Source organism: Oncorhynchus tshawytscha, linkage group LG09 (assembly GCF_018296145.1).
Source record: "Oncorhynchus tshawytscha isolate Ot180627B linkage group LG09, Otsh_v2.0, whole genome shotgun sequence".
Lineage (NCBI taxonomy): Eukaryota > Metazoa > Chordata > Actinopteri > Salmoniformes > Salmonidae > Oncorhynchus > Oncorhynchus tshawytscha.
The window spans coordinates 54,692,532-54,715,150 of record NC_056437.1 but is presented as its reverse complement, the minus strand read 5'-3'; the positions used below and the strand labels follow the sequence as shown (position 1 = coordinate 54,715,150).

The following is a 22,619-nucleotide window of genomic DNA, read 5'->3' as shown; positions in this document are numbered from 1 at the left end:
AAGTGTATTGCGTTTTCTGTAGATGTTCATTGGTTGCTGCTTTCATAAAGCTAGGCAGCAGCCATTGCTGGGCCCTGGCTGATAACCTCTGAATGAATTCAGATATCTTTACTGCATACAAGAAAATAAGGTCGCAACGAGTTTTGAACGTTATGCTGTGTGTGAGCGAGAGAGGGTGTTAAAATGGCGACCACCAGCAGCTTTTGCAAATGTCAGTATCAGATTAACCATTCATATTTTATGAGCAGTTATTTTGCAACCATTATTACCTTTTCCAGGCTAAGAGTCAGTGTGTTTGTATGCCAGTCGTTACTGGATCCTTTCAAAGAATGTCACTATAATGCTACGTGTTCCATGGAGGGCCGGGTGTCTGCAGGTTTTTGTTCCTCCCTTGTACTCGATTGATGAATTCAGGTAATTGATTATTAAGGAACTCCCCTTACCTGGTTGTCTAGGTCATAATTGACAGGAAAAATTTAAAACCAGCAGACATGAGGCCCTCTATGGAATGAGTTTGACGCCCCTGCTTTATACAAACCGTAGCTGATGAAACCAGTCATTCAAAATAGATGTATCATCACACATGTCAGGGTATTGATAATCCTGCAGAAATGTCCTGGGATAAAGAATGTGATTAATGTCAGTCTACAAACATACTGTACGTGATCATATTCATCAGACTCAGCAGCTCCACCTGCCTGCTGACTGGTACATTACCAATATAAAGCACCACTCAGAATTCACTCTAATGTACTGTGTCAAACCTGGAAAAAAAACCATTAGCTCACTAACTTTGGGACCTTATGTACCGTAAGTAGCAGCACTCACATTGCATGAGTAAGTGTAAAGCCATACAATTTTCCTTCAATGTAGGCAAAACCATGAATTACCTTGCTATCATCAAAATAGGTAATGCAAGAGAAAAATTGTAGGTCCCTGGGGCTGTGCGGTGCATTTGGGAAAACATTTCCTCGTGAGGCAGCATCAAAAACAGTAGTTGGGCTCCAGACAATATGGACCCCGACCCTGTTCTCGGATGGCATTGCATGGATATACCGCTGCAGGAAGTGTACATATACTGAACAAAAATATAAACACAACATGTAAAGTGTTGGTCACATGTTTCATGAGCTGAAATAAAAGATCCCAGAAATGTTCCATATGCACAATAAGCTTATTTCTCTCAAATCAAATTTTGGGCACACATTTGTTTATGTCCCTGCAAGCGAGCATTTCTCCTTTGCCAAGATAATCCATCCACCTGACATGTGTGGCATATCAAGAAGCTGATTAAACAGCATGATCATTAACCAGGTGCACCTTGTGCTAGGAACAATAAAAGGCCAATCTGAAATGTGCAGTTTTGTCACACAACACAATGCCACAGATGTCTCAAGTTTTGAGGGAATGTGCAATTGGCATGCTGACTGCAGGACTGTCCACCAGAGCTGTTGCCAGAGAATTGAATGTAATTTCTTTACCATAAGCCGCCTCCAACGTCAATTTAGAGAATTTGTCAGTACGTCCAACCGGCCTCACAACCACAGACCACGTGGAACCATGCCAGCCCAGGTCCTCCACATCTGGCTTCTTCACTTGCGGGATAGTCTTAGACCAGCCACCTGGACAGCTGACAAAACTGAGAACTATTTATGTCTGTAATAAAGCCCTTTTGTGAGGAAAAACTAATTTTGATTGGCTGGGCCTGGCTCCCAAGTGGGTGGGCCTATATGCCCTCCCAGGCCCACCCAAGGTTGCACCCCTGCCCAGTCGTGAAATCCATAGATTAGGGCCTAATATTTTTTTTTCAATTGACTGATTTCCTTATATTAACTGTTGCTCAGTCAAATCTTTGAAATTGTTGCATGTTGCATTTATATTTGTGTTCAGTATAGAATAATAGTGACAAAAAACTTGGATGAAAGATCCAGATGACATCACGCCTGTCTCTCTGACAGTGGAGACAAAGGTTCTGCTGATCCAATCCATTCTGTGACCGGGTGCCTGCCTCTCTCTCTTTCTCTCTCTGCCTCTGTAGCAGCCAGCAACCAGGTCACAGAGATATGGACATGGATATGGATATGGATTAAGCACAGCTAGGCCGTGGTGTCTGGTAAGACTCATAGCAAGGAAAAGCCTCTGCCCTGGACATATCGTCCCTTAGGTAGTACATTTATAAGAAAGAGTACTCTAGGACAAGAATTTGAAATCTCCTTAGATTATTGTTATTGAACACTGTTTTGGTCCTATGTGCCTTTTGGTCCTATGTGCCCTGGTCAAAAGTAGTGCACTGAACAGGGCTTGATAGGGAGCGTAGGATTCGCATTAGCAATGCCCTGGTGTGTGATCCAGCACTGGCCCTTTCATCCTTTCCAGAAGGGGGCGCACCCATGCAGCAACAGCTGAGCTGAATGTAGGTTGGACCAGGTTGTTGTCAATTCTTCGATGAAATCCAGAAACAGGGGTCGGTGGTGTTTGACTTCGGTCACCTCCAGACGCATAGCTACCCTGCAACGCAGTTCTATGAACGATGCATTGTAAACTATGTTTTCCCCTGCTACTCCCGTAGCATGAGGAGGTGGCTGTCCCAGAACCAAGTCCTCTTCCTCATCCGAGAAACTCCTGGAGCCGTCCAGAGACACCAAGTCGTCATCCTAACCTGGGCTTTGTATGTAACCAACTGTCTCACTATCCCCCTGTTGGGATGCTAATTCCATCTGTTCCGACCACAGCCCCAAGTCTCTCTCCTCTTCCGGCACCTCAGTCCAAGCTGAAAGTCGCCATCGGTAACTCCAAGCTTCCTCAAGAATGCTATACATGTCTTTCCAGGGAGTTTGTCCGGAACCATGCATGTGCGTTTAGAAAAATTAAGACATTGTCAAAAAATGGGGGGGGATTTGTACACCACATCAAGTGTCATTATTAAAAGAAATCTCTCTTTCAATTCTACTTCTTTTCAATTGTACTTTACTTATATTTCCCATACTTTTTACAATGATTCATGAAGTCTATTTAATTATTTTCTAAAGGCTCTTGGATGCATCCACTATTTTTATCTACAGTACAACAAGTACACTGAGTGTACAAAACATTGAGAACACCTGCTCTTTCCATGACATAAACTGACTAGATTAATCCAGATGAAAGCTATAATCCCTTATTGATGTCACTTGAAAAATCCACTTCAATCAGAGTAGATGAAGGGGAGGATACAGGTCAAATAAGGATTTTTAAGCCTTGAGACAATTGAGACATGGATTGTGTATGTGTGCCATTCAGAGGGTGAACGGGTCAAAAGAGTTATATAAGTGCCTTTGAACGGGGTATGGTAGTAGGAGCCATGTGCACCGGTTTGTGTCAAGAACTGCAACGCTGCTGGGTTTTTCACGCTCAACAGTTTCCTGAATGTATCACGAATGGTCCACCACCCAAAGAACATCCAGCCAACTTCACACAACTGTGGGAAGTATTGGAGTCAACATGGGCCAGCGTCCTGTGGAATGCTTTGGACACCTTGTAGAGTCCATGCCCTGATGAATTGAGGCTATTCTGAGGGCAGAAGTTTGTTTCTCGAGGTAAGGGACAAATGGAGCTAGGGTTAGGGTTATGTTTGAGGTTAGCATTAAAGCTGTAATAATAACAGCAAACCCGAACCCTAAAAGGGTATTGCAATGGCCCTACAGCTGTAATGCTAAGCACAAACCTAACCCTAACCCTAACCCGCCCATAGGTCTCCCCCCCCCCCCCCAGCTCCCAATTCCACATGTTTTACTTGTTCAAACAGTAGATTGATGGGATGGATGCATGTTTTCATTTATATTTGCGCCCTCTTGTGGTGTTTAGTGAAACAGATTTTGGTATTGATGGCCAGATTAACCAGGTGGACAATACAGCCCTTTAATATAACGTACGTACAGACAGATAAAACATAGGCTAACACTTTCAATGCACTAGATTTATATTTGATGATGGACAGATCATTGCCTTTCTCATCTGATTATCTTTTCCATTAATTGTGGCATAGGGGCTGGATATACAAAACAGATGGCTTGGGACGTGGACCTTTCTTGACATTAAATCACTTTTGATGTCTCAAAACATCTGTCAAATTTGGACTTTGAAGTGCAATAATGCCCCTTTTTACGGTCTTGCACTTTAGTCCTTCTTTACCAAGCCTATGTAGCCTTCAGTAGATAGACTATTATGCAGAGGGAGATATACAGACACGGCACAGTTCTAACTTTGTCTCTAGGTGGCGATAAAGACTAAAAAAAACACAACTAAATGCGGTTTGTGGTCTTTTTCCAAGTCAGGCATAACAAATGTGCGATTTCATTCAAAAATCCCCCTAGCGGCGCCAGATGCAAGCATAAAGCGAGGAGGCAGTGTTTGGAATTGGGTTCTGGGTTGCCTACGGAGCCCGCTAGTCTCTGCAGCGATCGGGCTGTCTAGTTCCCTGCATCAGCATCGCTGAGCTTTGATTGCAACTCTGCCCGGTCTGCCTGCATGCATCTGCTCCTTGCATCCTGTCTTTGATATAACAAAACAGCAGACGAAGAAACGAAAAGGACTTATACAAGTGCGTCCATCGTAAGTAGATGTTTTAGTTTGAGCTCTTTTGTTTTTGGACGAAAAGAATGGTCTAGGCTAGGCTACTGCAGGTGCATCCCTATGCAGTTAGCCTATGAACGGATATAGAATTTATTTTGACGCCTGCTCTATGGCGCTGGAAAATGCGATTTTCCACCTTTTTTTTTGTTACCACCAATATTTAATTTATCCAATATTTAGAAAATTAAAACGGGGTTTCAAGAGCGTTTTATTAGACTGTAAAAAAAAAAGTATAATTGTAAAGTTGAAATTCAAATCCGATGTATGTCATTTAATGTTGAAAGAAAACACATTGATTTGCGTGCTCAGTAGATGTTTATTGTTTGATAAATTAGACATGTACAATTAACCAACAGTGTCTGTCATATTTACAGCATCTGCTTGAGAAGTGCACTATTTTTCTATTGGTAAAGATGGTTAAACTGGGGAGTAATCTACAAGACAAAGGCGCTAAACCGGTCAGTGTGGAGGATGGCTTCCAAAACGTGCCGCTCATCACCCCTCTGGATGTCGGTAATCTCCAGTATGGAGCCCCAGACAAGGTAAAATGGACTGTCTGTCTGCTGAGATTTCCTCTGATTCACACACACTCCTTGATTTATGGCCAAAGCCATTACATAATAAAACAGCAAACCCATCTCTTTGTCATCTCAATTGCCCTGTTGCCTCCTTTGTTTAAAGCGCAGATTAAAGAAGCCCTTGTTGTTTATAACTGGGATGCACATCATCCATTCTAGGAAACCAGCAAACATGTCATCCCTAATTATTTTTGAACCAGACTGCTGCATCTTATTACACAAGATGATTCATGAATTGACTAAAGCCATATAACAGTTTCGATTATTACATTTCCAGTGCTGCCTCACTGAACTGAATATGTTAATGTGATTGATATGAGTGATGATATTTCTAATTGTTTAATAATGCACATAATTTAATCTTACTTTGAAGCGATTTTCAATCAAAACAGCTCCATATGATCAAAGTAGTTTAGATTATTTATTTTTTCCATAGGAGTGAAGGACAGATCCTTTGTTGTGTTATCACAAGGCCTACAGTACCTACTGAAGTCATTTCATGCATGTTTGTCTTCAGGAGTGAATGCTGATATGCTGAAATGATGCTCCTCTGTGATTTATTTGTCAGCTCCCAGCTTATCATAAGGCTTTTGTTTGGCTTATTTGATCAGCAGCACAGAAGAACCCATGGCCCCATGCAGGCTGAACCCTCTGTAGTAAACATTAGGGGAAGAGCCCTGGCACCTTTGCAGAGTGGTGCTTCAGCCCTCGTCTTGGATTCTGCTGTCTTAACCATGCCCGCCCCGAGGAGGAATTGGAGCACCATTCAGGAGTTTCAATGGGTTGATAAATGCCTCTAAATGTTTATTTTTTATTTTTAAGATTTACCATGCAGAGGGTCAGCTAAGTACATATTTTGTGGTTGTTTGGAGATGGAGTTGTTGAAGTGGACTAGGTGCCATGCCAGTAGATTTCCCCAAGGTGGTTGGAGAAAGAAAACATGTAAAGACTCTATTGGGCAGACAGCCTTGGAAAATACCAAAGATTGAGTTTTTTTATGCGGAATTATTGACATTTGAAACAGTAGAGTTAAGGCTCATTTCATGACGTGTTTACAGTGGTCCTGTGTTTGCTGAACAGGGCAAATTACATGGCTCAAGAAACACAAGGAAATCAGATGGTTTGAATAGGCTACTTGGTTTGTCGTCTTTGAATATATGAAGAGTAGAACTCACTAGCTCCTTTTAAACCTGGTTCTAACATGCAACCTTTGTCCTGATCTTGTCCACATTCTGATTGTGCCCACATTTGTAGACAAGTGTAGACAATCAAAAGATACATTGTGATCTGATTGTGATCAGATCTTCCTGCCCACCTCCGGAGGTAGTCAGGCAGGCATTGTGTCTGGATATCTTACAAGTGTAGATGGATCTGGACAGTAAAAACATTTTAATCATCGTTATTCCACCCTCTAAAATCATTGACTTATGGCATCAATATGTGTCAAAATAAATATTACGAAAGAATGTCAAATAACTTGCATATAGGGAGGGATGCGGACACAGTGGAGCAGATAAGAAAATGTGGCCACAATCATAATTGTGAACAAGATCAGGACACATTAGAACCGGATATAAATGAGGCTACAGTCTCCAGATTCCACTCAAAGAACGGTCATTCTTGTATCCAGTTCATCCCTGTCAGAGATTGAGAGGTGGTCCATGCAGGCTCTCAGAGCTCTGGGGGCAGTGGTGTGAGTAGAGTGGGCACAGGGTGGTTTCGTTGGGCTATACAGATAAGCCATAGCAGTGGAAACAGTTCACATTCTGCTTTACGCAGATTCTATTTTCACCCTCATGTATGTAAAAAGTCTCCCAAGCCTGAGGTGATGCTACAGTACCATGTTTTCTCAGTTTCTTGGCTGTATGAAAATAATGTCCCTGTATTACCTTTAAACATTTCTCAGATGGATGTATAAAAAAAAGATGTTTGAAATAGACGAAAAGGAAAGTCAACCATTACTCTCCCTCCGAATAATATACACATTGTACCTTCAAAAAGAACACTGTGGGTTTAAGTCCATTCTGTCATCCTGTGTGGGAGGAGTTGTCAGTGAGCTACAGATGTTTTTATTGTTCTAACCACTGCTGGCTGTGGGACCAGGGCTACACAGGGCTACTGGGCAGCAGTGAGACAAACGTGCCTGATAAACACAATCCTCAGTAGGCCAGTGCTGAGGGAATGGGGAGGAATTAGCCTTGATCCCATCTGGACGGCCGGGGATGCGCCTACAGGGGCACCAATATCTTGATTGGATGGACAGTGATTTCAGGGAAACTAGCAGAGCTTGACTAGAAATGGTTGACCTGCGGAGTGTAGTGGAGAGTGGTACATGCAGCACTTTGAATAAATCATTATCTTAAGAATTGAGGCTCCAGGCCGGGCCTTTTTATTGCACTTCTTTCAAGAACAAGCTGCTGTTTGCCAAAGTGAACTGGATGACTTATCACTTGGCCCAGAGATCTGAGAGCCTTTTGGATGAGGGATGCCATGTTACTCTGTACAGTATAAATTAGTCAATATATAACTGCAGTGCTTTTTAGTAAAGTGAACACATCAAAACATCAAAAAGAATATAGCAAACGTAAAGAGCATATTTGGGTGCTTTGTATCTTGGTATTCTTCCTTAGGAGTTTCCGTTTCACCTCATTACTCCTGGTAGCAGTGATGCAGTGATTCATGTGCATTATTCAGACAGGAAGTCATGGGATACGTCCCAAATGGCAGCCTATTCCTTATTTGGTGCACTACTTTTGACCAAGCCCTATCCCTAAAAGTATTGCACCATTGAGAGCATCTTAACTGGCTGCATCATCTCTTGGTATGGCAACTGCTTGGCATCTGACTGCAAGGCGCTACAGAGGGTAGTGCATACGGCCCTGTACATCACTAGGGCCGAGCTCCCTGCCATCCAGAACCTCTATACCAGGCGGTATCAGGGGATGACCCAGCCACCCAAGTCATAGACTGTTCTCTCTGCTACTGCATGGCAAGTGGTACCGTTGCACCAAGTCTGGAACCAACAGGACCCTGAACAGCTTACACCCCCAAGACATAAGACTGCTAAATAGTTTGCTACATAGTCCGGGCAGCTATTGGTTAACTATCTGCTTTGACCTTTTTTGCACTAACTTTTTTGACTCCTCATCTCAATGGGTTGATACACGCCTCTAAATGTTTTGTTTTTAAGATATACCATGTAGAGGGTCAGATGAGTACATATTTTGTGGTTGTTTGGAGATGGAGTTGTTGAAGTGGACTAGGTGCCATGCCAGTAGATTTCCCCAAGGTGGTTGGATAAATAGAAAAAAATTTCAAATTTCAAATTTATTTGTCACATACACATGGTTAGCAGATGTTAATGCGAGTGTAGCGAAATGCTTGTGCTTCTAGTTCCGACCATGCAGTAATATCTAACAAGTAATATAACCTAACAATTTCACAACAACTAACTTATACACACAAGTGTAAAGGAATGAATACGAATATGTACAGTGGGGAGAACAAGTATTTGATACACTGCCAATTTTGCAGGTTTTCCTACTTACAAAGCATGTAGTGGTCTGTAATTTTTATCATAGGTAAACTTCAACGGTGAGAGACGGAATCTAAAACAAAAATCCAGAAAATCACATTGTATGATTTTTAAGTAATTAATTTGCATTTTATTGCATGACATAAGTATTTGATACATCAGAAAAGCAGAACTTAATAGTTGGTACAGAAACCTTTGTTTGCAATTACAGAGATCATACGTTTCCTGTAGTTCTTGACCAGGTTTGCACACACTGCAGCAGGGATTTTGGCCCACTCCTCCATACAGGCCTTCTCCAGATCCTTCAGGTTTCGGGGCTGTCACTGGGCAATACGGACTTTCAGCACACTCCAAATATTTTCTATTGGGTTCAGGTCTGGAAACTGGCTAGGCCCCTCCAGGACCTTGAGATGCTTCTTACGGAGCCACTCCTTAGTTGCCCTGGCTGTGTGTTTCGGGTCGTTGTCATCCTGGAAGACCCAGCCACGACCCATCTTCAATGCTCTTACTGAGGGAAGGAGGTTGTTGGCCAAGATCTCACGATACATGGCCCCATCCATCCTCCCCTCAATACGGTGCAGTCGTCCTGTCCCCTTTGCAGAAAAGCATCCCCAAAGAATGATGTTTCCACCTCCATGCTTCACGGTTGAGATGGTGTTCTTGGGGTTGTACTCATCCTTCTTCCTCCAAACACAGCAAGTGGAGTTTAGACCAAAAAGCTATATTTTTGTCTCATCAGACCACATGACCTTCTCCCATTCCTCCTCTGGATCATCCAGATGGTCATTGGCAAACGTCAGACGGGCCTGGACATGCGCTGGCTTGAGCAGGGGGACCTTGCGTGCGCTGCAGGATTTGAATCCATGACGGCATAGTGTGTTACTAATGTTTTTCTTTGAGACTGTGGTCCCAGCTCTCTTCAGGTCATTGACCAGGTCCTGCCGTGTAGTTCTGGGCTGATCCCTGACCTTCCTCATGATCATTGATGCCCCATGAGGTGAGATCTTGCATGGAGCCCCAGACCGAGGGTGATTGACCGTCATCTTGAATTGTTCCATTTTCTAATAATTGCGCCAACAGTTGTTGCCTTCTCACCAAGCTGCTTGCCTATTGTCCTGTAGGCCATCCCAGCCTTGTGCAGGTCTACAATTTTATCCCTGATGTCCTCACACAGCTCTTTGGTCTTGGCCATTGTGGAGAGGTTGGCGTCTGTTTGATTGAGTGTGTGTACAGGTGTCTTTTATACAGGTAACGAGTTCAAACAGGTGCAGTTAATACAGGTAATGAGTGGAGAACAGGAGGGATTCTTAAATAAAAACTAACAGGTCTGTGAGAGCCGGAATTCTTACTGGTTGGTAGGTGATCAAATATTTATGTCATGCAATAAAATGCAAATTAATTACTTAAAAATCATACAATGTGATTTTCTGGATTTTTGTTTTAAATTCTGCCTCTCACAGTTGAAGTGTACCTATGATAAAAATCACAGACCTCTACATGCTTTGTAAGTAGGAAACACTGCCGATTTTGCAGGTTATCAAATACTCTCCCCACTGTACATACAAATATATGAATGACTGATACCTGAACGGCATAGGCAAGATGCAGTAGATGGTACAGAGTACAGTATATACATATGAGAAGAGTAATGTAGGGCATGATAAAGACTATTGGGCATACAGCCTTGGAAAATACCAAAGATTTAGTTTTTTAATGCGGAATTATTGACATTTGAAACAGTAGAGTTAAGGCTCATTTCATGACGTGTTTACAGTGGTCCTGTGTTTGCTGAACATGGCAAATTACATGGCTCAAGAAACACAAGGAAATCAGATGGTTTGAATAGGCTACTTGGTTTGTCGTCTTTGAATATATGAAGAGTAGAACTCACTAGCTCCTTTTAAAACTGGTTCTAACATGCAACCTTTGTCCTGATCTTGTCCACATTCTGATTGTGCCAACATTTTTAGACAAGTGTAGACAATCAAAAGATTCATTGTGATCTGATTGTGATCAGATCTTCCTGCCCACCTCTGGAGGTAGTCAGGCAGGCATTGTCTGGATATCACTGGGGCCAAGCTCCCTGCCATCCAGGACCTCTATACCAGGCGGTATCAGAGGATGACCCAGCCACCCAAGTCATAGACTATTCTCTCTGCTACCGCATGGCAAGCGGTACCGTTGCAGAAAGTCTGGAACCAACAGGACCCTGAACAGCTTCTACCCCCAAGCCATAAGACTGCTAAATAGTTTGTTACATAGTTAACCAATAGCTGCCCGGACTATCTGCATTGACCTTTTTTGCACTAACTTTTTTGACACGTCACATACGCATCTGCTACTGTTTATTATCTATCCCGTTACTTAGTCACTTTATCCCTACCTACAGTGTCTTCTGGAAGTAATCAGACCCCTTGACGTTTTCCACATTTTGCTAGGTTACATTGATTAAGTTGTTTTTCCCCCCCCCCCTCATCAATCTACACACAATACCCCATTATGGCAAAGCAAAAATAGTTTAAGACATTTTTGCTAATGTATTAAAAATAAAAAAACAGAACATAAATGTACTTAAGTATACCCTTTATTCAGTTCTTTGTTGAAGCACTTTTGGCATCGATTACATCCTCGAGTCTTCTTGTGTATGACACCACTGTACAAGCTTGGCACACCTGCATTTCTAATGTGTCCTGAACTTGTCCACATTATGATTGTGGCCACATTTTCAGACATGCGTCTTCTCTACAGAATCTCTCAAGCTCTGTCAGGTTGGATTGGGGAACATTGCTGCAAAGTTATTTTCAGGTGTCTCCAGAGATGTTCGATCGGGTTCAAGTCCGGGCTCTGGCTGGGCCACTCAAGGACATTCAGAGACTTGTCCCGAGGCCACTCTGTGTTGTCTTGGCTGTGTGCTTAGGGTCGTTGTCCTGTTGGAAAGTGAACCTTCACCCCAGTCTGATGTCCTGAGCGCTCTGAAGCAGGTTTTCATTAAGGATCTCTCTGTGCTTCGCTCTGTTAGTCTTTGCCTCGATCCTGGCTAATCTACCAGTCCCTCCCTCTGAAAAACATCCACACAGCATGATGCTGCCATCACCATGCTTCACCGTAGGGATGGTGCCAGGTTTCCCCCAGACGTGAAGCTTGGCATTCAGGCCAAAGAATTCAATCATGGTTTCTCATGGTCTGAGAGTCTTTAGGTGCCTTTTGGCAAACTCCAAGCGGGCTGTCATGTACCTTTTACTGAGGAGTGGCTTCTGTCTAACCACTCTACCATAAAGGCCTGCTTGGTGGAGTGCTGCAGAGATGGTTGTCCTTCTGGAAGGTTATCCCATCTCCACAGAGGAACTCTGAATTTCTGTCAGAGTGATCTCCCCCGATTGCTCAGTTTGTCTGGGCAGCTAGCTCTAGGAAGAGTCTTGGTGATTTCAAACTTCTTCAATTTATGAATGATAAATCCGCTGTGTTCTTGGGAACCTTCAATGCTGCAGACATTTTTTGAAACCCTTCCCCAGATCTGTGACTCAACACAATCTTGTCTCGGAGCTCTATGGACAATTCCTTCGACCTCATGGCTTGGTTTTTGTTCTGACATGCACTGTCAACCCTGGGACCGTATATAGACAGGTGTGTGCCTTTCCACATGATGTCCAATCATTTGTTGTAGAAACATCTCAAGGATGATCAATGGAAACAGGAGGCACCTGAGCTCAATTTGGAGTCTCATAGCAAAGGGTCTGAATACTTATGTAAATAAGCTATTTTTTAATTAGTAAAACAATGGGGGGAAAAAAAGGTCTGAACCTGTTTTTTGCTTTGTCATTATGGGCTGGTGTGTGTAGATTGTAGATTTAGAATAAGACGTCACCAGTGGTGATTTTAAAATGTAAATATTGGTGGGGCAAATTTAAGTAAAAGTGGGATGAATGCCAGCAAAGCTACTACACTACACAACACTAAACAATGCATTAATTGCAATATAACGGTGACAAACGGTGCCCACAAACTGTTAGGGCCTACATAAAACCGTCCCAACAGCAGTCCAAACCTCTTACCACTGCTACATCTGGCTATCAGCGGAGCCTTGTCTGGCAGCAAAACAGTTAATTCAGCCTCATATACTGCCTTAAAAAAAACATAGCTGATATGGCTGACTTGCTTAAGCAAATGTGGTTTCTAATGACAATTGAGATGTACAAACTATGGCATAAGGGGACAACAAGCGGATAAGAGGCAATCTGTAATTTCAATTAAGACATTAATGAGCGAGCTAGGACGGACGTAGTCAATATAACTATTTGTTTAGCACTTTTGAAATGTACAGCGACAGAATTCAAAACATGGGCCGTTCTTACAGTGTTCTCCCTGTACACCAAATGTACACCAAGTCAGAACCATAGGATAACTAAAGGGGGCGTAAAAGCAGACAATGAAAGCTCTTAAAATCTTTGATTACATTTCTCTAAAACAGGTTATAGGCTACATGTACCACCAAGTCAGAATAGTAGGTGAAATTAAGAGGGGTAAATTTACTAAATTATTAGGGTGAGGCACATGGGCTACTAACATCTTACTACACAACATACACTTAGTATTACTTTCATAGCTAAAGTATACATATCCCCCTGGCATATTACATAATTTATGCAGCAGCATACAATACATTTTTGGACACCTTGTTGTGCTGTGCTCACTTGAACAGGAAGGTGGTGCAGCGGTCCTTCGTGGGCAAATTTTGTCATCAAAGTCTGGCATTCTCTGGATTTATGGTGCTTTCAAAACAACTGGGAACTCTGAAAAAAACAAGGTTGAATAATGATGTCATTGATCTTTAGGTCGTAGCTCTAGAAAGTTGAGTTGGGTGACCGTTCAAAACATATTTTCTGGGTCGGAGCTTGTTTATTTCCGACTTTCCAGTTGTCTTGAACTCACTGAAGTGAAGTTTTCGCAGTTCCGAGTTAAAAGTTGTTTTGAGCGCGACACAAATCATGCTTCATTGACCGCATGGCCAATGTTGAACGTTTATCATTTTAAACTTGAAAAAGAGCCCCTTAATACCAAATTTGGGACCATCACTCATTGTTGAATTTATGTCCAATGGCCGTTGAGCACCGATACGTTTTATCTATAATTTCTCTTTATTATTTCTCTTCATATGACAAGGATAAAAAATGATTTTCTAGTAGATTGTCGACTTGATTCATGATGATGACTGCTAGCTAAGGTTTTGAAAGTATGATGTTGACATGATCAGCCCAATCAAAGCTACTGTACCTATAACGTGATTTGACGTCATTTTATCCGTGGCCAATGACCCTGAGCCTTCTTGGATTGGCTCTTCTAATGTAACTCTATGGCAGCACCCAAGGGGCTCGAATTTTCGATGTCTCCCCTTAGACTTGGCGGTGATGTAGTATACCTATGAGTGACAGAACACTGAGCCAATCACGGCGCAACGCTCCGTATTTTCTGCTGGTTTGCCCCACCACCACAGAAAGCACTGATCTAGTCTGAAACACCTGCATTTTGGAGCTGCCTTACTCAAGAAAACAAAAAAGAGACCATGCTTGAATGTGACTTTATTAACTCAATGATACAGTTGAAGTCGGAAGTTTACATCCACTTAGGTTGGAGTCATTAAAACTAGTTATTCAACCACTCCACAAATGTATTGTTAACAAATGATAGTTTTGGCAAGTTGGTTAGGACATCTACTTTGTGCATGACACAAGTAATTTTTCCAACAATTGTTTACAGACAGATTATTTCACTTATAATTCACGGTATCACAATTCCAGTGGGTCAGAAGTTTACATACGCTAAGTTGACTGCGCCTTTAAACAGCTTGGAAAATTCCAGAAAATTATGTCATGGCTTTAGAAGCTTCTGATAGGCTAATTGACATCATTTGAGTCAATTGGAGGTGTATTTGTGGATCTTTTTTAAGGCCTACCTTCAAACTCAGTGCCTCTTTGCTTGACATCATGGGAAAATCAAAAGAAATCAGCCAAGACCTCAGAAAAAAAATTGTAGACCTCCACAAGTCTGGTTCATACTTGGGAGCAATTTCCAATTTCTAAACACCATGGGACCTTACAGCCGTCATACCGCTCAGGAAGGAGTTGTTTTCTGTCTCCTAGAGATGAACGTACTTTAGTGCGAAAAGTGAAAATCAATCCCAGAACAACAGCAAATGACATTGTGATTATGCTGGAGGAAACAGGCACAAAAGTATCAATATCTATAGTAAAACGGGTCCTACATCGACATAAGCTGAAAGGCCGCTCAGCACATGGGGCACATGCTCCAAAACCGCCATAAAAAAACAGACTACGGCAGCTGCACATGGGGACAAAGATGGTACTTTATGGAGAAATGTCCTCTGGTCTGATGAAACAAACATAGAACTGTTTGGCCATAATGACCATCGTTATGTTTGGAGGAAAAATGGGGAGGCTTGCAAGCTGAAGAACACCATCCCAACCGTGAAGCACAGGGGTGGCAGTATCATATTGTGGCAGTGCTTTGTTGCAGGAGGGACTGGTGCACTTCACAAAATAGATGGCACCATAGATAATTTTCCTTTATGTGGATATATTGAAGCAACATCTCAAGACATCAGTCAGGAAGTTAAAGCTTGGTCGCAAATGGGTCTTCCAAATGGACAATGACCCCAAGCATACTTCCAAATTTGTGGCAAAATTGGCTTAAGGACAACAAAGTCAAGGTATTGGAGTGCCATCACAAAGCCCTGACCTCAATCCTATAGACAATTTGTGGGCAGAACTGAAAAAGCGTGTGTGAGCAAAGAGGCCTGAAAGAAATGAAAGAAATAAAAGCTGAAATAAATCATTCTCTCTACTATTATTCTGACATTTCACATTCTTAAAATAAAGTGGTGATCCTAACTGATCTAAGACAGGGAATTTTTACCAGGATTAAATGTCAGGAATTGTGAAAAAACTGAGTTTAAATGAGGTGTTTGTAAACTTCTGACTTCAACTGTATATACTTATTTTACATTGTTTGCAAACTGATATGTGACACACATAAATGCCAAAATAACCTGCAAAAACAGCCCCCCCCAAAAAAATATTTATACACTACTGGTCAAAAGTTTTAGGACACCTACTCATACAAGGGTTTTTCTTTATTTTTACTATTTTATACATTGTACAATAGCATCAGCATCAACTTCCGGTAGACAGGCGAAGTGCTAGTACGCTCAACTGAAAGGGATACCGTTCGTTTACAGTATGCTAAAATGAACTAATAGTATATAGAAGGTAGTATATATTCATTATGTATGTAGTATACAATTTGTTAGTATGGGTATTCGAACACAGCTCTTGTCTTTTTATGGGGCCCACGTCATAAGAACTATATTCAAAAGTTTGTTGTTTTATTGTGTGTAGCAATGTCACATAACATTTTTATTTAATTGAGACAATAAAGCCTTTTCATTGTTAAAATAGGTCTATGATTTTTTTTTCTCTTCAAAAAATGAATACTCTTGCAAGTATTCAAATACTAACGTCCGTTTGGATATTTGAATAACCGTGCCCATCCTTTATTATTAGCCATTTTGATCCATGTAAATCATAATGCAAATACAGTCCTTTTTGGATTATATGACTCAGGAGAAGCTCCTAGTACTTCCATTGACTAGAATTACCTACCTGGGAAACTGCAGGTCCTCACCCAAGGGTAGCCTAACCATTGCTTTTATCTATGAATGAGAAATGAAATGACAGTGGTAATGATAACAGGGTCTCTCAAATAATAAAGGGGAGCATGGAGAGAAAAATGGGTGCAGACAGCCTGGTAATTCGGGGGGAAAATTAAATGTCAAAGTGATCGGGAGGGAGTCGGAGAGGCTGTAATTGCAGTAGCCGAGTCTCCTCTTGGAGACTTCAGGATAATATAATGCCATTCATTCCAGATTGTGAGTTGGAGAGTGGAGGTACCAGGGGTTTGTGGAAGGCGTAATTATTTTGGAAATATATTCCTTGATCCATCATTACTGGAAGTGCTAGCGTCACTCAGTTCCTGTGCTTTTGTCAAGTTAGAGAGGTTCAGGTGAATAGTGTCTAATAGCTGAGAGAAACAGTACAGTGGCCTGTAGAAGTGATAAGGAACCAGCAGTACAAACTGCTGAATTCATCAGTCATTTACTGCATAGTACTTTCTGCCGACACCTTAGGTGTAACATTCATACAAGCAGCCAAATGAGGCTCACACTTGCACATTTGTATCTCTCTCTCTCCCCCTCTGTATTTTGACTGCAATTCTGAGCCAATTTCAGTGAAGAATAGCGGAGTGACATTACTAGGACAGACCCCTGCTTACCCAGCTCTCTGTTCTTCTACATCATGTTAAAAGAGAGTTGATTGGCTCTGATTGGCGGGCATCATACGGGACAGTGCCTAAAATAGCCACCCCCTGACAGTTGCTTGGCAGAGGTTTTAGTTTTCCTCTCTGCCTTTGCCCTTTTGTATATATAACACAGTGATGACGTAACAGTAAGACTTTGTGGTATGATGGCTTATGGCTGTGTCTAACCGAAGTCCAGCCAACCCATTAGTGATGATGTGCTGTGTCACTGTAACCGACTGACTGTGTATTGTTTTCCTCTCCCTGCAGGTGGTGGTGAAGACACGGACTGAGTACCAAACGGACCAGAAGAAAACCAAGCTGAAGGTGCCCAAGGTGGAGGAGTTCACCATCAGCTTCACTGATGGAGTATCAGAGAGAATCAAGGTACTAGGGAAGTTTATTTCTTCATTCACTGAGACGTACCAACTATTCCCTCAGTGCTAAGATGTGCTAAACAGCTACGTTGCTGCCGGAGGAAGCTGGTGGGAGGAGCTATAGGAGGATGGGCTCACTGTAATGTCTGGAATGGAATTCATGGAACGGCATCCAACACATCAACCATATGGAAACCACATGTTTGACTCAGTTCCATGAATTCCATTCCAGCCATTACAATGAGCCCATCCTCCTATAGCTCCTCCCACCAGCCCCCCCTGGCTGCGGCTGGCGTTTTCAGTATTATAATTCTGGTCCTAAGCACATAACCATCGTTCCTGATGAGGAGTTATCTTTGGGAAAGCATCAACTTCATTGGATCCGGATGGTAGTTTAATTTCTTAGGTGCTCTATGGGAAACAAAATGGTAATTTGGTTGTCATGGTAGCCAGAAGTCATGCATAAACTCATGAGAGTCTCTAATACTTGAGCTAGCAAGCTTGTACTGAATGCCTGTATGAATATTACAGTGTGCGATCCACAGTACCTGAGTAAATTCTGTCTGTATCATCTGAATTTATCACATTATTTACATACAAATTAGATTTCCAGGATGATATTCAAACCAAGATGCACTACTATCTTACCCAGAGCAGCTCTGTCTCGAACAGTGAGTGGAGACCCAGAGCATAGAGTGAAATGGATTGACCTCATCCATAATTAACACACCCTCTGCTTGATGAATGTCAATAGCAGTGGTCATTGTCCCCTCCACACCTCAAATCAAAGAGCTGCAATTCCTTATACAGTCGATGAGAGTGAGGCTATAACCATTTGGTACTGTTACATTTTGATGGAAGAGAGAGTTCTGCAGAGTGTTTGACTATAATTAATGTGAGATGGAGAAAGGAGAGCAGAGAGAGGGGAAGTTTGGCTTTGCCGTTAAGGTCATTTGAGGAGCCAGCAGAGAAGAAAGAGAATTAGATATTCAACACAAACAGAGGCTGTGAAGCTTGTCTGAGTGGGGTTGTGACTGACTGAGAGGCGGATATCTTCTGCCTTGCTCCCTCCGTGGCAGAGTGGAGAGGCTTGATCGACCATGCCTGGCCTTCCCTCCCACACCGGCAGATGAGACGGAGACATATGACCCGGAAACAAGGAGGGCCCTCCCTTGCAGACTGCAAGGCGCAGTGAGCTATCAACTTCTGTTGGGTGGAAGGGAATTCAAATGAGACTTTTTTTTTTACTCAGCCTGATTTGTGTGCTGTAGGGACTTTTGGGGTGGGCTGCCTGCCTTGCGTGACTGATGAACCTGGCCCAGCGCTGACTGAGGAGAGAGACACGGATCTGTGTCGAAAGCTCGCACATCCCCTCCAAAGCTGTGCAGATTGTGTTGATGGATGAAGTTCTCCGTGCGATTGCTCCCTGATGAGCGCAGCCAAATTCCCCCTAGTTACTTTATCCGGGAAACAGGGGAGGAACGTTCTCCCTCATTAAACACACAAAACAAAAGAAGACGGAGGTCTCTTGGTATCTGATGCAGCAAAGCGGAACATATTAACATATCATGTCGAAATAAAAGGGGGAATTAGAAGGACTCAATTAAAGTGGGGAGGCGGATTGAGGGATGGATGGATGAGTGGGTGGATGGATAGGTGGACGGGGTTTAAGCAGGCTGCTGGGGCTCGGAGTGCAGGTTATTGCTCTCTCTTTTCTTTCCAGGCAGGGAGGCAGGATGTTTGACACACACAACCTGCCAAGTAGAGCACACAGCAGCAGCCACGTCCAGAGTCCTGCCCACACCACACAACCAGAGAGACTCATCCAAAGCAATTATCCTATAATTATCTTCTGAGGAAATCTAAATCTGAAGATAAAAAGGCCTGTCGCAAGTAATGCTCCACTCCACCGAAGTGTTCGTGTTCTAACAGGTTGGAGGTCACGGATGTTCTACAAACAGCATGTGACCTACACAGTTGTTTCAGTTGGATAATGCTGCCATACAGAATGTTCTGTGTGTGATTATTTTGTCATTTTTTGTTAGGCACGCACACATGCGCGCACACAGGAAAATTGGTTCATCTGCAACACTAGCTAGGCTCTTCCCATGTGCACATGAGGAGAGAGAAAATGACTTGAAAGTGCAGAGATCTGAGCTGAGATGCCTCTCTCTCTGTCAAGGGACTCGTCCTCTAGAGAAGCCGGCAGGCTGCAGAATGAGAATGAAGGACAGGCGCTGGCTGGGTGTCTCGGCTTGCAGAGAGATCTCCACATATTCAACAATACTGCTAGTTTAGACCCCGATGCTGTTTTGTCTGCCATTTTATCAGTGGACACCGAGAGAGATGGAGTAGAGAGTCGGGATACAATGCGAAGCAGCGCAATTTATAAAAACTGTTTGTGCAGGTGTGGGTGTTCTCTTTATTAAGAGACAACGTACACTCACCGGTCAGTTTTTTTAGGTAGACTCATCTAGTACCGGGTGGTACACTCCTTTGCCTCCAGAACAGCCTGAATTCTTTGGCATGTGTTCTACAAGGGGTTGGAAACGTTTGTCGCTCAATTGGTATCAAGGGACCTAATGTGTACCAGGAAAACATTCCCCACACCATTACGCCACCAGCCTGTACCGTTGACACCAGGCAGGATGGGTCCATGGACTCATGCTGCTTATGCCAAATCCTGACTCATCAGCATGACGCAACAGGAACCGGGATACGTCGGACTAGGCAATGTTTTGCCACTCCTCAATTGCCCAGTGTTGGTGATCGCATGTCCACTGGAGCTGCTTCTTCTTGTTTTTAGTTGATAGGAGTGGAACCCGGTGTGGTCGTCTGCTGCAATTGCCCATCCATGAAAAGGATTGGCAAGTTGTGCGTTCCCGAGATGCCGTTCTGCACACCACTGTTGTACTGCTCTGTTATTTGTCTGTTTGTGGCCCGCCTGTTAGCTTGCACAATTCTTGCCATTCTCCTTCGACCTCTCTCATCAACAAGCTTTTTCTGCCCTACAGGACTGCCGCTGACTGGATGTTTCTTGTTTGTCGCACCATTCTTGGTAAACCCTAGACACTGTCGTTAGTGAAAAACCCTGAGTTACTGGATCCGGCACGCCTGACACTGACGATCATACCACGCTCAAGGTCGCTTAGGTTACTTGTTTTGCTAATTCTAACATTCAATCGAACAGTTACTGAATGCCTTGATGTTTGTCTGCCTGCTTTATATAGCAAGTCACGGCCACCGTAACTCAACGTGGTGGTGGACCTAATTAACTGACCAGTGAGTGTATGTTTTGGATTGTGAGGCATCACATTGATTTACATGGATTCTCTGTGGAACTCTAAATATGTTACAAAGAAACGTATCATTTCCATGTAGAGGTTGTTACGTACGCCTCTAGGAGGGGGGAACGCAACACGCTGCTACAACTCAACTCCCTGGGGAGTGAAAAAAAAGTATGTGATTGTAGGTGTGGGTAAGGATGACAGAGAATATTACAGTTTACAGGGAATTTATTCTTCCTTCACACGGTAAGGTGGGGAAAAGGGGCTGGATGGAACCAAAGCAAAGGAAGTAAAAAATAAAGTTCCTCTCCTACCTACCCACTGGTTACCTATTCTTAGCACAACCTCGCGCGCTAACCAAAATACAGGGGGTGGTCCGCCCAGGTCTTACCTAGTGTGCATAGACATAGTAAATACTATGGGTATATGTATGCTAGCAGTCCTCTTGCCTAAACACTCCCAAGGTGCCTTCCCCGGGAATAAATTAAACAAAATAATTCACCAAACTTAGTGAACAATTTGAATAAACCAAAAACACTAGGTACTATGGTGTACCTCTACAGGAGTGGCTACAAAACACAGGACATACAAAGACACTCTCTCTCGAAACAAAGGAACACTCGCTTTTCAAGCTGCAGAAGGAGTCGGTAATTGTAGACAGCTGTATCCCCTGACGAGAGGGTGGGGTCAGAGCTCCAATTAGTGATGGGCCGACCAATCAGCTGCTTTGGAATCCAGGAAGCCATTTCCTGAAATACGCACATACATATACACAAACTCACAACAACACAGACACTGGGGAATGTAACAGAGGCTATTCTCCCTGTATTCAGACAGCCCTTCAGACTGACAATAAGTAATGCACTAGCTCACAGCGTCCCCAACGTGCATATTTGACTAACATGCTTTCCTCAGCTCTGCCACACAACTGAGGCATGTCAATGGCCAGTATGAATCAGCCTTTGATACAGTCAGTAGCTATGTTATGGCCTCTGGCCAGCAGCAACCACCAGTCCTCTACAATTTTGTCAGTCTGTCACTTGCACAGTAGGAGTGCTGCAGACCAGCGAGTAAATACAAACACTCACCCTCTGACCCACTCACCCTGTAGCCATGGAAACACTGCCAGGTCCTAGTGGTAGCCAATTAGAGACACCTTCATGGTGAATGCTGGCCATTGATTGGATCAACATGGCATTGCATGGGGAGGTTAAACTTTTAATGGTTATGGCATGAGTAGATAGGAGGCATTGTTTGATAGCTAAGATTGAGCATGTGGAGAAAGTGTTACAATGAATTGCTTTCCCCATTATTGCCACTCACACATATACAAACAGGCTACAGATGGGAAATACGATATGCTAATTTATGACTCCTATTCACTGTTCCATTGGACCAAAAATAACAACAAAAGACGGTTAGTAGTGTGTGCGCCAAAGGGGCAATTTCTTTTTGTGATTTGTCATTTCAAAAAGGACAGCGTATTTGAGGTGCCATGGGGGACAAGGGCTTTTGTGTGAACAATGCCTGAGATGATTTATAGAGCCAGATGGCTTTTTCTCTGTTCTAACACTGATTAATCCCACCTCTCAGCTGCCTCCAATACCTCACAATCATTACATCTGAATATAGAGCTAATATTAAATCCAATGAACTTTGTCCCTAATGATTACACATTCTGTATAAAGTTTCAGGATGAGTTAAATTTTCCGTCAACTCTACCAGGTTTACATTCTGTCATGTTTTTCACTCCCTGCAGAAGTGATTGGAACATTTGATCTACCATGATGTGGGAATAGAACGATGCTCACATTGAGGAAGTAGCATATAGGTATCTTATTTGTGATCCAAGCAGTCCATG

At 42.9% G+C, this 22,619-nt stretch overlaps 1 protein-coding gene across 3 annotated transcripts in view; it reads left to right on the top strand.

Annotated features, from left to right (window-relative positions):
• Positions 1–4,364: 4,364 nt before the first annotated feature.
• The window catches only part of nsg2 (neuronal vesicle trafficking associated 2), a 35,508-nt gene continuing 17,253 nt past the window's right edge, over positions 4,365–22,619 (top strand). Inside the window, exons 1-3 of one of the 3 annotated variants that reach the window (XM_024432553.2) lie at positions 4,365–4,579; positions 4,986–5,153; positions 17,365–17,481. In XM_024432553.2, coding sequence (XP_024288321.1) covers positions 5,025–5,153; positions 17,365–17,481 — 246 coding nt within the window. In that variant the 5' untranslated portion in view covers positions 4,365–4,579; positions 4,986–5,024. Of the gene's footprint in view, positions 4,591–4,985; positions 5,154–17,364; positions 17,482–22,619 lie in introns of all 3 variants that reach the window. The other 2 variants (XM_024432554.1, XM_024432552.1) reach the window with 2 other exon arrangements.